Source organism: Ceratosolen solmsi, unplaced genomic scaffold (genome assembly GCF_000503995.2).
Source record: "Ceratosolen solmsi marchali unplaced genomic scaffold, CerSol_1.0 scaffold11, whole genome shotgun sequence".
Classification (NCBI taxonomy): Eukaryota; Metazoa; Arthropoda; class Insecta; order Hymenoptera; family Agaonidae; genus Ceratosolen; species Ceratosolen solmsi.
In genome coordinates, this window is record NW_011948416.1 from 12,403,296 (window position 1) to 12,418,097 (window position 14,802).

The 14,802-nt window shown below is 33.1% G+C and overlaps 1 protein-coding gene across 1 annotated transcript in view; it reads right to left on the minus strand.

The window, feature by feature from the left end:
• Positions 1-13,982, minus strand: part of LOC105359526 (facilitated trehalose transporter Tret1-like) — a 21,815-nt gene extending 7,833 nt beyond the window's left edge. Inside the window, exon 1 of the mRNA XM_011496138.1 lies at positions 13,816-13,982. Within this exon, the coding sequence (XP_011494440.1) occupies positions 13,816-13,842 (27 nt within the window). The 5' untranslated portion in view covers positions 13,843-13,982. The remainder of the gene's footprint in view (positions 1-13,815) is intronic.
• Between the last annotated feature and the right edge of the window lie 820 nt (positions 13,983-14,802).

Below are 14,802 nucleotides of genomic sequence, written 5' to 3' on the forward strand. Positions count from 1 at the left end.
TTTCCCTCTACGGCGATAAGTGAAAGTCGAAAGATACTCGAGCGGAGGAGATCGTCGGAAGAAAAAAGTATCCCAAGCGCCACGTGCCGATCACGCGGACATTCAAGAGACGTCGCACTCGTCTCGGCTCATATCTATCGGACGGGCAATCTAGCGAGTGCTTAGCCGCCCATCACCAGGACCGGCGCTCGGGGCGCTCCTCGAGGATGGGTGGATGGATTGGCGAAGGGTGAATGGTACAGTGCGCGGAGAGGGTTGGAGGGACGAGGTGCAATCGAGCGCAGACCGGCTGCTGGCAGTGATCGATTCGGGGTTGCGGTGCGGCCGGAGGCAAGGATGTCGAAGCTCGGCGCATGCGCCATTGGCCGCGGAATAGCCACCCTTACCAGTGCCTCGGTCGCAGCTGCGCTCGTCATCCTAGGTCCGTTGAGCTCCTGGTGCACGGCCGGAAACACTCGCACGTTACACGCTATCACTTCCGACGGCTAATGAGCCCGGCGGTGGCACCGGGGACCCGGCGCACGCGCACCTTCCTCCTCCTCCTCCTTCCTATCCTCCCTCCCTTTTTCAATTCCCATCCCCTTGTCCCTCCCCCACCTCTTCCGCCACCTTCAGCTCCTCTGCCGGCGCCGTCGCAGACACCGTAGTCATCGTCGTCGTCGTGGTCGTCGTGGTCGTGGCCGTCGTCACCGTCGTCGTAATCGCCACCATCAGCAACGCCACCACCGCCGATGTCGACGCCACCGCCGCCGCCACGGTTGCCCCGACTTATATATATACACGCGAGCTGCGCGGGAAAACGACGAGGACGGAGATAAAGGCGCCCCGCGTTCCACTTTCCATGCGCTCGGGTCCCCTACTCCGATCGGGCAACGCTGTCGTTGGCGCGACGAGGGCGGGCGGTCGGGGGGATTGTCAAGGGAGGTGGAGAGGCGTCAGAGGGGCGTCCAGACGAACAGACGCCTTATCAGAAGTCTAGCTCTACTAACTCCCAAGGCGTCGTAGGCGGCTAGATGCTTTTCTCTAGCCGATGCTTCGGTTTTTGCCGAGCAAGGACGAGCCCTTGGCCCGAGTTTTCTTCGAGACAGATCGAGATCGAGAGAGAGAGAGAGAGAGAGAGAGGGAGAGGCTCGTTTGGAGTTTCCGGGTATTCATCATCCTGCTCGTCGCACGTGCTCCACTTGCCCCGAACTCGTACTTTCAACGGATGAACCTTGATGCGAGAGACGCGCCTGCCACTATCCACTCTGTCATTTTTATAAATATTTTTTTGTTCTTTACGGTTACTACCGAAATACTTGGACGTACTGACCTAAATCGGCCGAATAGCGTGATGAGATAACACCGACGCAACGTTACGTTGATCTAGTACACAACGTGTAAACTGTGTTAGAGAAATGAAGGTAAGATGACTCTTTTCGACGATTGGTCGTCTAAATCGAAAATCATCGGCTACTCGACAATTGCGCAATCCGTACACTTACAGTACTTCCATGATCAAAAGAGTCGAGCATTTTTTAACGCAAACGTTTGGTTATCGGTTCTAACCTGTCCGATATATGAAAATAATCTGCAAATAATAATATTTACTTAATTACTACTATCGATTACATTTAAATGTAGAATCTCGGGCAATTTGAAATCGATTGAATGATTCGAGCATACGATTTTATTTCCAAATTATGGTTCTGGTCCCTAACGTCAAAAAAAGGTCTCAGCTTTCTTTATTTGCGTATTTTTATGTATACTATCCGTACCAAGTGATTAGTCCATTAAATCCGAATGATTTATCGCAGTTAATTTTAATGTAAATGGGATGAAATATAAGAGGATAGTATACGCGATTTTTTATTAAAATAATTTTTAATTGTAATCAACCGCACGGCAAAGTGTGGTACAGTGTTTTTATAATTTGCCAATTCAATAAAAATATATAATAATTTGAAAACCCGAAAATAACCTTATATGTTCAAACATTATAATACATTTTGATGAAATACATAAAAAAAAATAAAAAAGGTTCATCAACTGACTGTACGTTCGATAATTGAGCAAGAAAATAAACTTTTTTCAAATATGAATTTTACAAATATACTCTCTTTTCGTCGGAAAATTTTCTTTCTTTCTTTGCTATAATTTATCCTTAAATTTTAATACATAAAATAACATGTCTACATTAATCTTTGAACCTTTATATATGTATATATACAGGATAACTAAAAATTAAAAAATTTAAGCACAATTGTTAAAAATATAGAATCATAAAAAATCATAAAAATTAAAAGAATCATCAGCCATGCAAGACTAAAGGTATATATATATATATATATATATATATATATATATATATATATCACTAACGTATATGTGTATATAAATTATTATTAATTAAGTATTAAAATTATAAAGCAAGTATTTAGTGAAGTAAGAGTAATGTTTAACTATTTTGCGAAGTGTATGTGAATGATCGAAAAACTATGCTTTGATCATTTGTTTAAGAAAGCCTTAATTGATTCGGTTAATAAGCACGAAAGAGAAGATTTCGAATTCATTTATCTCAAAGTGGAATGTCGTGTTGAATTGTTACGTTGCTACGTACGAATGTCATGCGAAGCTTAGATTCTTAAATTAAATGTAACTCACTTTTTATCCTATGATTCCTGATTTATATCGAGAAAACCTCTCAACCACTCGAGCTATAATCTCACATATTCCCATCGTCTATCGCACTTAGCCAAAATATAAGGAGCTGATCAGAGAATCTCGCTTGGGCGTTATAAACAGTAGGAAGAAGCGGCTCGTCGGCCATGGACTCGAATGGTCGGGAACTCGAAGCTTCGGCGGCTGCGAGATTTTGCGACGACGCCGAGGAGGTTCTGCGGTCAGACGTTGGTCATTCGATTTTCGCGATCGGCGGTCCACTGAGGAATGTTTTAGTTAAGCGCGGGGGCGGAGATCCGGTTGATCGGCCATTACCGGTCCGGCCAAACCGAGTCCGTTCGGACAATTGACCTTAATTTTTCTCGTGCTTAATTGCCCCGATGCCGCGCGTCTAATGACGAATTCGACTGTCAGGATGATGATTATCTCTGGTTACCCGCCCATAATAAGACTCGAGGCGACTTTTGGAAGATAGTCCGAGCTATTCATTGTCTTCGGAAGTTGCGGTTGAAGTTTCTCCGACTACCATATTTATCAAGCGTATTTGCAAATTGACTATTTTTAGACGTTGCAGGGTGTACACTTTCGCAGCGAACACGAAATACACTTTCGCGCGCCTAAGTGAATTCAAAGTACGTCGAGGTGTATTTCTAATTATTAAACGTCTCGTGTTCGTAGTGAGCTAGTAATCATTTATCAGGAAGACTGGATAAAGTGCTCGTATATACAAACAAAAGGCGTAAAAAATGTTCAATGACATTTGGAAATTTAAATTGTATATTCCAGCTAAAGCCTATAAATATGCCGAAGAAGCTAAGGGTTTCGACAAAATTCACTTTACATTATTTAGAATGATTACTATTATTATTGTTATTGTTGTTGTTGTTATTGATGTTGCTATTGTCATTACAATTACTCACAACTGGAGCAATAATGTGAAATGTTACACGTTATTGCCCTCGACCGCAACTCGATATATTTTCAAGAGTGTAAATAATGGAAATTTTTACTAGACGTAAAACGTATCTCAGTCAAGGGGAGAAATGCACGATCGAGTTGCATAATTAACGTCCGCCGATTGTCCGCTGACGAATAAGTTTCTCTCTCGAACGAACAAATTGTAATTTACTAAAATTTATTAAATTCTCATTAAATGTGAATCGATCGATTTGATCCTCGTTTAATGAGACAGCAAAGTGGCAGACGAAATTTAGATTTTCAATGATTTTCTGACTATCCCTCCTTGATTAAAATTACACTAAAAATACTTGAAAAATCCAATTGTTAACGAAGAATAGTAAAGTAAAACTTTTGATATTGATATTAAATGGAGAGCCAGGACTAGAATAATTCATCGCAACATTCTGGACTTTCAAAAAATTTTAAGAATATTGGCCACGAATTCTGAGTTTTCTTATCCATTATCCGAGTAATCGTACCGAGTGCCGAAGATTTCGCCGAACTTGCCAACATTCGCTATTATACCACAGTCTCCATATAAACTATAGATTATTAAATGATATTAAATGATCTCGTCGGGTTTATTCTGTAAATCGGGCAAAGCGAGCACAAGGTGGATCCTAATGCTAAATGACATTCCTAAATGGCATTAGACGTGTACACCCATGTCCTTACTCCCGTTGCCAGTCTAATAACCCCATCGTCTTCTCCATCATTCTACTTGCAAGATAAATACTTGGATAATAGTCGAGAAGAATTTTGACAACGAGGTCACCTCCATTGCGCAACAACGTGTGAACAAGTGTACGGCATGTGTTTCACAGACTCAGAGCTGCAAAATCAGCACGTGTCTTTTATTCAGATTTTTTTCATACAACAGTCGCTAAGATCCTGTTTCACGCGAGGAAAATGATGGGCTTGATCGCTCATAGACGGAGGCTCGGTATTCGCTTCATGTTGAGGCTTAGCTTCAATAGCCAGTAGTAAAGCTCATTCCGAACAATTATTACTTGGAAATTTATTGCAATAACCATTGCAGTGGGTTGAATTTGTTGTGCCTGTAGCGTCGTCGTGTTAAGAAATCCCGTTGTTTCAAAGAACAATGATTTGTAATGGTTAATAAAGTTTGAAGGGTAAGTTGGCTTATCTTACAATTTGGCATAATTAGATTGGCGATAAGGTTCGGCTTATCGATGACAGCGAATTAGGCTTAAGTATACAAGTTGAAAGTATAAAAGGGCACGTTTATTTGAGAAAATAGAAGATAGTAATTTGCTCTTACATTTTGAAATGTAAGAGTGAATTGAAAATAGTCATATTCTGTATCTTCGTACAACATTATTTTATAAGAAAATGTCAATAATAATAACATGTAAATAGATATAATTGTCATGTTCACCGGTTGTATATATAATTCATTATATAAACTATAAAATGCAATTGCAAGCAACTTTAATATAGGAATAAACTTTATTCAAGTAGTTTTTGCATATATAAAAATATATAGCTGATTAAAAATGTTAATAAATTGCCAGAATTATAAAATAATGTAGGAAAAATACGTTTATATACAAGTTTACATGCTCGTCAAAAGTATATGCGAATAACTGGTAAATATAAAATTAATGGTTGTTTTTTTGTTTGTGGATTACAAAATTGAATAATGTTGCGCCGAAAATAATGTCTCTGCATTTCTTCATAAATATTTTGAGTTTCAATGGAAATATGCTCTTATGAATATTTAAAAATTGTCTTTATCCTTTTTCGTTTTCTCTCTTTGTCTTCTCGTAATCTCCATTTGACATTAGAGCATTTGAAACTATAAATTAGACCAAACTTGATTTAAAATTGGATACTTAAAATTATATAAAATGTAATATAATTTTATATAAAGTCTTTGGCTTAATGATATTTGCTTTAATTTTTTTACTTGATTAAATAACATATTTATCTTCTGTAACATTATATCGATATATAATCATTAAACCCGACAGAATATTTTCAATATACAGTGAGAATTAAATCCAATGATTATTTTATTTATTTTATTCATTGATTGTTGTTGTTTTGTTTTCAACAATTAGTCAAACTGCCGTGGATGATTTTTCTTTATATATTTATTGACTTGAATGAATATTTGAAATTAGCCGTTTATTTCAAATTCACACAATCGCTTTAGTTTTCAGTGCTTTTACTTTTTTATTTTGAAGCTCACAGTATTTCAGTATGTAAAAAATATTTGAAATTATGTATCATTTTCATCGTAGGAACAAAGTAGAAAATAAATTAAAAAAGAAAAAAAAAACATTCACTTTTAGTAATTCATAAACTACGGAACATTTGAATGTCATAAATATTCGTATTAGTTATTGTATTATACTAGTCGTTTGAATTATATTTCTAGAGTTATTTTAAGTATAACATAAAATATAATTCTAGATGTACAATAAAATAAATACCTTTGAAATAGCAGTGAAAATAATTGCTTTTACACATAATTATTTGAACTACAAATTGCCTATAGAAATAGTAAAATTCCTATTGCTTATGTTCTCATCATTATACAGATTTTTCTTTTATCTTTTGCAGCTTTGATGAATCTCATATAATAGCATTATATATATTTCTACACGATTCAATTGGAGTTAGTAAGATTACACGACACCAATGCTCATGGCACAACATATGTACTATTCGGAATTTCTAATTTCGACTACTAGGTGTCACTACTCGATTCGACATTATATTTGATTAAAAACCTTGACAACGGATTACTTGGTAAATACACAACTTACAGTAAGACATTTTTAACCGAACCGAATACCGTGCAGCCATAATATGATAATCATGACTCATCTTTATTACCTCCGTGTTCGTTATACGACAAAGTACGAATTCGTGGAATGGGTTTGGAAAACTCGCGCGTTCCTGCTGGCATTTCTATCCTAAGCCCGACGAAAGGCAAGAAGCAAACGTGCATTCCAATATACAGGGAGAAAAACTGAAAAGCACGTCTTCCAGTAGCGAGTGGCGCTGCTGGGAAAAGCCGCTAGAGGACGAACGACGCATCGCACGCATACGCGCGCAATCGTGGGTGGCACGTAAGCGCGGAGCGGCGGGGTAGGGTGAGAGGGGAAGCGAGTGAAACGAAAAGCGATATGGACACGGAGCTCCGAGCTCTTGACTCCGGGCGTATATGGACATTCATGTTGAGCAGCAGCTCGTTCCTGCCTGACGACAAATCGACCAGACGAGCTCTTCCTCGGCCCTTACACGCCCCTTTAATCCGGACTCGAGACTACACTCCTTTTTTCCTTCGTCTTGCCGTCTCCTTCGAGCGAGTTGTAGTTGAGCATTCGGCTGCGTGGCTCTCGCTCGCTGCTTTATCTGTTATTTGAAATTGCTCGTGGAATAGATGGAGAAGCTGGAGCGCGGCACCAGGATGCAAAGGAGACATTACGCAATCGTGCGAGGTATCTCATGGCGAGGCGTGGAAATTTTTTTTTTTTTTTTTTTTTTTTTGTAAGGCAAAGGCGAGTCGCAAAAGTTTCCGTCACTCGTTTCTGGCATTTTTATTGCACAAATATATCGCGAATCGCTTTAATAGCTTAAAATAACATCTTCAGCGTTTTTGTCCTACGACCCTTTTCGGCAAGTGTTAAACTTGTAAGTGATTACATTGAAATTACGTGTTATAAATTATAAAATAAATTGTAGAGTATAGATATTATTTGAATGAGCTTCGTCGGTAAAATGCGGCGCATGAAATTTTAATTTCGAACATTAAAAGTTTTGCATTTTCATGAACGTTCGCGCTCAACAACACTTGATTTATTATCGATCAAAGCTCTGATCTACTTTCACGACAAATATAATTTGTAATATCTGGAATAAGGCAATTAAATGGCATTTCAGAGCAAATACAAAATTTGGAAAATGAATTGGATAGATATGCGACGATGTACGCTGGTGTTTGATCTGCCTGTCCCCTTTCAATATCCATAGGCCAAACTCCGTATTCTTACGATAAAAGAAGAAATTTCCATTATATATTCTATTTATTGGTCTTATAAATTGTTATAATCGCAAATTTGCCAACGTAATGTTTAGCCAATTACTTGTTTATTTCAGTTGGACCGCTACCTTAAGTCATACACTCGACAGTATGGCCGCAGGCCCTTGGAGATATGCATGAGAAAAGCGAGAAAACAAAAGAGACTCGCTCTATCCATTAATAAAGACAAAGGAAAATTCACTTGTAATACTCCAATACTTCACAACTCGTTCGTTTTATAATTAACTCTTACGATTATACATTATTTAAGGATTACATTATGATCGTCCGTTCCTTTACAGTTTTCTGCCCAATGCTCTTGTGCTAAAATTATTACGACCCTATTATTGTTGTATTAATGCGAAATATTTATTTTAAATGTATATACGTCATCCCTTGGAGTATGTTCCATTTGATACGAAAGAGAAAAATTTATTTGTAAAAGTACACGATTGCTATTGATATTATAATTGTTTTACGCATTAAACTATTATGTTGGATTGCACGTCAAAGATTATAAACGATATGACTTTAACCACGTATAATGAATTAATTTTTAATTAATTAACCTTTTATCTTTTCATGCATAATTGAAATTTTCAATATTTATTTTAATAAATCAATATAAATCGCTAATGGCGAAAAATCCTAATTTTTAATTTTTGTTTAATAAGCTTTGACATGTAGCTCTCTCCTTGCATATATGTGAATATTGTTTTTTTTTTAAGAATTCAATTGTTGTGATTAACACAGTGACATAAGGTATTTATTATGTATTGTATAATATCAACTATCATTACCTAACGACAATGTTTGTACGTATTTGGTATTATAACGAATCACAATTACGACGTATTTGGCATATGCATGTGAAGTTAAAATTACTCAATTGCATTGTTTACTTAATATACTTTAAAGAACAAATGGCATCGCAAATAATTACACTATCTGACGATATTTGAAGAATGAAAATGTATGATTGTTATAAATATTGTCTAATCTGCGGGATGTATAGACATAATAAAGGAGGCTAAAAATGACACGACAAAACTAAATAAGTGAATGTCCACAATATTATCAGTAAGGAAATGTTTAAAGAGGTTAAACGAGAGAAAAATAAACTTGTATTTGAAATATTTCTCCAGTTGAAAACATAACGAATGATCATTACAATGAAATTGACGAGCAAAAGAATAATTTTAAATATTTTTCAATAAATGCTATTCAGAATTAATTCACTCTTACTTTTGCTATTACATTGTTCCAATTGTTACACTTCTTTTACGAATGGGTCAAGTAATTCTCTATTACAAATTGAAATTTATAACGTTTACTGAATACGACTATTGTCGCAGGAATATAACTATTAATCGATAAGAAGTACGTAAATTATATATATATATATATATATAAATCAATAACGTAGACATGTTATTACTTAAAATTTGAATGTCTTGTCATATGAAATATTTCTTCTATATTTACTCGATAAATTATAAATATACTCGGTAAATTTTGAATCTGACATATAAGATTTTTGAAAATATGTCCATTCGTTAATAACCAACGAATTGAATAAATTATTACTACTAAAATTTTTGAATAATATAGCAATAATAAGAAAGAATCAACAATGCTCTTACTCCATTAAAACGATATGTTGAAAATTTGATTTTGAGAATTCAAAATAAATCAAAATAACCATTCAGAACAAATTTATAACGTAATCAAATTTATTCTTATAATAATACTTCATTCATTTATCTCATCTCTCAACAATACTAACGTATTAGTCTATTTTATCTTTATCTGAATGTATTCACTTAAATATTTAGTTTCATAATATTTATTTATTTATGTTACAATACAATAACATCTATTTTTGATTCCTTTTGACATTCCTATTTTCGTTCGCTAAAATAAATCTTCACATATTTCCTCATATTATAAATTTTGTTATTACTATTTTCTGTTTTTGTTTTTTTGTTTTTTGTTTTCATTTAAATTACCTTTAAATTACATTTAATTAATTTTTAATAGAATTTTACATCCATTCGGATACTTCTCTAAAACCATTGCTTATTTATTTTTAGCTCATTCGTTATTATTGTAATCTTAATGTATGGTAAGCTTTTCCGTTCATTAAATTAATCGACATTCTCCGAACTTGTCATTTTTAATTTTTACGGTTAACTTTACATCTTTTCCATCTAGTCTAATAAAATAATTTTCATGTTAAAAAATCTTTGTAATATGGAAGTAAACGACCTTTTTTATTTATGAATGTCTTTGCAATTTCTTAGGTTTTTCTCATGCAATTGACATCACTCAGCGGCACATGGAAATCAAAGGATCAAATCCAGAAATTCCAGATAAATAATAACTATTTTGGAAACTATATATGCAAAAGCACTTTTTCAATGAGATTTACATGCACGAAAAGCCATCCGTCTCCCCCATCCACGTTAGCACACTGAATCCATTCATGAGTTAGATCTTGTCGGACAGTCGACGACATTTCCTTTCACACGATGGATCAACGCTACACAGGAGTAAGCCTAATTTTGCAAAACCTAAATTGGAAGACACACTGGGAATCGAAAAGCTAATCCTAAAGCCACGATGTATATGTTAGACAGAGAAGAACTTGTTCCTGGGCTCTAAGATCTAAACCGTGTCGAGTAATGATTATCTCTCCTTTCCCTAATTTAGTATTATGCAATTATACTGTCTAGACTATTATATTTATATTTCAAGACTCGATCTGCGTATTTATTAAATACCAATGTACTCTATAAAATATTCGTTATATATATTTATATAATTTTTGAGTTATTATTTTACATATAATGTGACAGGAGAAATATATAAAGATATTTCTTGCGAAAATGTAGGATGAATGCAATTTACTATATAGACATCGTGGCTCAAACTATTAACATTTGATTAAGATTAAAAATATAAAACATTATTTTGATGTAATCATAGATTATAAAATTGTCACAAAATTCTATTCTAAACTAAGGAATTGAGAAAAATATTTTATAAACATTCGTTGGTATAATTTTACATATGGCAATACAAGATATAAATCACTGGCAATATTCGCAATATAAACCAAGTAATACCAAGTTTTTCAATGAAATATTAATAAAACTTATTAATTTACATTATGTAGCATTTATTGAAAATATATCGAGTGCTTATAAGGCTTCAATCGTTCTTGTAAAGGCGATTCTATTTAATAAAATTTAATTTTTACAACAATTACGTGTTAATAAAGTTTTTAGTTTTTCCTCCAATTTCGGTTTCTATGGTGTTTTAGACTGCCATAGACTCGCATTATTTATTTAACATTATAATACATGCCTTTCTATAATCTAAAAAAAGCATAATTATCCTCGATGTAACTCGAGACCTTTCCATATTTCCATATTTAAAAGTAATCGTAAAGAATATTTTAGTGAAAAGATCAGTAGATTTAATAAGATCTTCATAAAATGTATAATCGATATAAAATTTCACAGAAGCGCAATCGAATAATTCTTCATATCTAATTAAATATTTTATTCGTTATTATGAATGAATATACTAATTGAGGTACCTACATATGAAATAACTATTTTCATGCATCTCTATCAATTTCATAATTAGATATTTAATATAACGAATAAATTGAATCAGATATTTTGAACAATACAGTGTGGCTTTTATGAATTATTAAAACATTTTATAGGCGATGAAATATGTATTCCAACAATAATCAAGAAAATTCAAGTAATACAATAGGCCTTGAAATGATATTATAAAGAGTAGTACATTAGCTTCTATTTTTTTTTAAATAATAATATATATATATATATATATATATATATATATTTATTGAAGATTAATTAAAATCTCTAATTGCGAAAAGTTGTGTATCTCTGCGTTCTGACACATTTTAATTATTTATGCATCAGTGGCTTTCCCTAGTCGTATTTAAAATATGACTTTTAAAATATTGATTATTTATATAGTTGAGTTATGGAAATAAATTAATTTAAAATATTGACTAAATTGTATCATACTATCGAGTTTGATCTTTAACGAGATTACAAGAAGAATTTAAAACATTATTTAAAAGTTTGGCATTGGAGAGAAAAGAAACCAAACGAGTTTATGTTTTGAAAGGTAGCTCAGTGTGAGCAAATTTACAAACTAAATTACAGTAATGTCGATAGGCTATCGGGAAAAAGTCGAATCTTCACAGTATCTGCTTTGTGATGATGCACATTACAAATTATCAGCGCATTCGCAATATAGAAGATGTGAATCACTGGATAAAATAGGCTTTGTAATTCGTATAGAAAATATCGACCAAATGTATAATTAGATGGGAATATTAATTAACGGAATATTAATTCGACCCTTAAATAATGAAAGTACGGCATGCTTTCTATTATAATGAGCTTGATAATTAAAATATTAAACAAATTATTAATAAATTGAAATAAAAATTACGATTAATTTTAAGCTTTAATGTAAAAATACATGCAAAAGCAATTATAATATATATATATATATATATGTGCGTGTGTGTGTGCGTGTGTGTGTGTGTGTGTGTTGTGTGTGTGTGTGCGCGCGCGCGTATGTGTAAATCACAAGTTTCAGATAGTGAACAATTTCCTTGCAAGTTATCAAACACAAATCTTAAACTACGTTTGAATATTTTTCATTCAATTATCATTGAATATATTTTTTGTAAAAAGTTGCTTTTACTCAGCATGCTTTCTCAATATAATAAGCGCAATACTTATTTTTCTGTCGACATTTTAAAAATGTTACTTTAATATTTTTCACGTTATCTATACGGTAAATAAATAATATGAAAAATGAAAATGTAAAAAATGAAAATGTAAATAAAAATATAATTTTTATTTGAATTAATTGTTAAACATTGAATTATGAAACATTGGAATTAATAAATTATATTTGTCAATATATAAATTAATACGATAGATACTCTGTCGAAAAAAAAAATTTTCAAATATAATTACTTTTATGTTTTTACGGTAAAAAAAAAATTAATTTTATTCGACCTTCATTGTCAAGTTATCGACGAAAATGGAAAATTGTACTTTGATGATGAAAAATGAGCAAAATTCTGATGTTAAGAAAGTATTTTGCAGGAAAACATTAAAAGCAATATGATTGAATGTGAAATTTGTACTTTGATAAAAACTATCTACAGATTGGATTAATGAGTTACACACACATACACACAAACACACACACACACACACACACACACACAGACACACACACACACACATATATATATATATATATCGAATGTAAAAATTTGATTAGGAGAAAAAATAAAAATAAATGTAATAATTTAATCAATTAACTTAGCCGAAATAAATATTTGAAAAAGCGCTGAAATGATAACTAAGTGATAGATGACTTTTGATATCTCAGCATGGAATAATATAAAGTTCTTTCGTTTATTTTTATTCGACATTTTATCTAAAGAAGATTTCTAATGGCTATTTACATATTTAATTTAATTTCGTTTATTATCATAGCTGCTATTAAGAAAGTGCGTATGATAAAAATTAAGTTTCAGCTGTTCATAAGAGCCAAAGAAATTTATTTTAAGAGGAGACTGGATTTCCGTCGCTAATATCGTTTATAGGTTTGAGAATATATAATTATCTCATTTATATTTTTATGTTGATAATCTGCTTATTTTAGTGCAAAAAAGGCTATAATTGAACTTCGAAATGAGAGAAAAAAAACTTTTCTTTATGTCGCAAGAGCGCATTCATAACTAATGAAGCTTCGTTCGTTTCATATTTTTGTTAAAAAAGTTTAAGAGTATATATATCAAACTATAAATTAAATTGTCGCAGCATAAAATCCCGAGTTCTTAAGCTGAGTCCAGGCAAACTATCGCTAAAAATCTACTGTTACAAGAAATACATAATATTTTATTTTTTTTTTATTTGTTTTTTTTTTTCATTCATACGAAAGGAGATAAAGCATTATAGATAAGAATCGTATTTCAAGTTTTAAAATAATCTTGAATATTTAAGAATATCATATATATTTACATCGCCCGCATTAATATCAGTCAGAGATGTCTTTGCAGATACCTTTATAGTGCTTCGGCTACTTTTCATTCGCTTCCTATAAGTTTTATAACGATAGGACGGTTACAAATTTAAATAGAATCGTAACTCCTTGAAGAGGGCATCTGGAATTGAGCCGCTTACACAAAAATCATTGGAACTTGCTTGGTGGAGAAAGATTTAAGCGGCCGCTCGCTTATTACCGCTAACCCAGTAAAACTTCACGACACTTGACCAGCAAATAACTGCGTGTAGTAAATTATCAATGGCCGCGCACGCGCACTTTGCCCCCGCATAATTCGATGTCGTGGATTTGTCGCTCAATTTGTGGTTCCTATTTGCGAATGTGCGCACGAATACGAGACGAGCAAGCGCTTATGCGATTTTTAATTTAGGCATTTGGAGTCGCTTTGGAGCAGCAAGTTCATTTCGTTAAGAGATTGGAAATATCCATATTGTTATTATCTTGAATCGCTATTAATACACAGATTATCTAATTTTCTTCTCGTTCATCTATTTATATTTAAGATACTTAAGGGACGACGAGCGTGGTTCTGAACAAGGCAAATAAAAAAATACGTAAGACTGAATCGCTATAATCGCACTACTCTTTCCTTTCGAATGTAACACGAATATGTTTTTGATATTTTACTGTTTTGGCGAAGCTGTTTTTCCCCTTTCATTTAACAGATTTGCATTGAAATTTTTTCTCAGCATAAACGTACGAATTATTTTATTAACGATAGTAGTACGATTGATTATTTGTTATCGTAAACCAATTGGGGTTTTCAATCAATAGCATAAAAAGCATAAAAAGTTTACATATAAAGTTTATAAAGCATAAAACATATGAAATGTAAAAAATAATTTGATCTTGGTATTAAATAATACAATATAAATATAAGTACATAACACGTATTAATGATGTAAGGTTTCACAACTTTTATTTAATAATAATAAAAATAACAACTATTGTAACAAACTGTTACAACTTTGAACTCTCTCTCACTT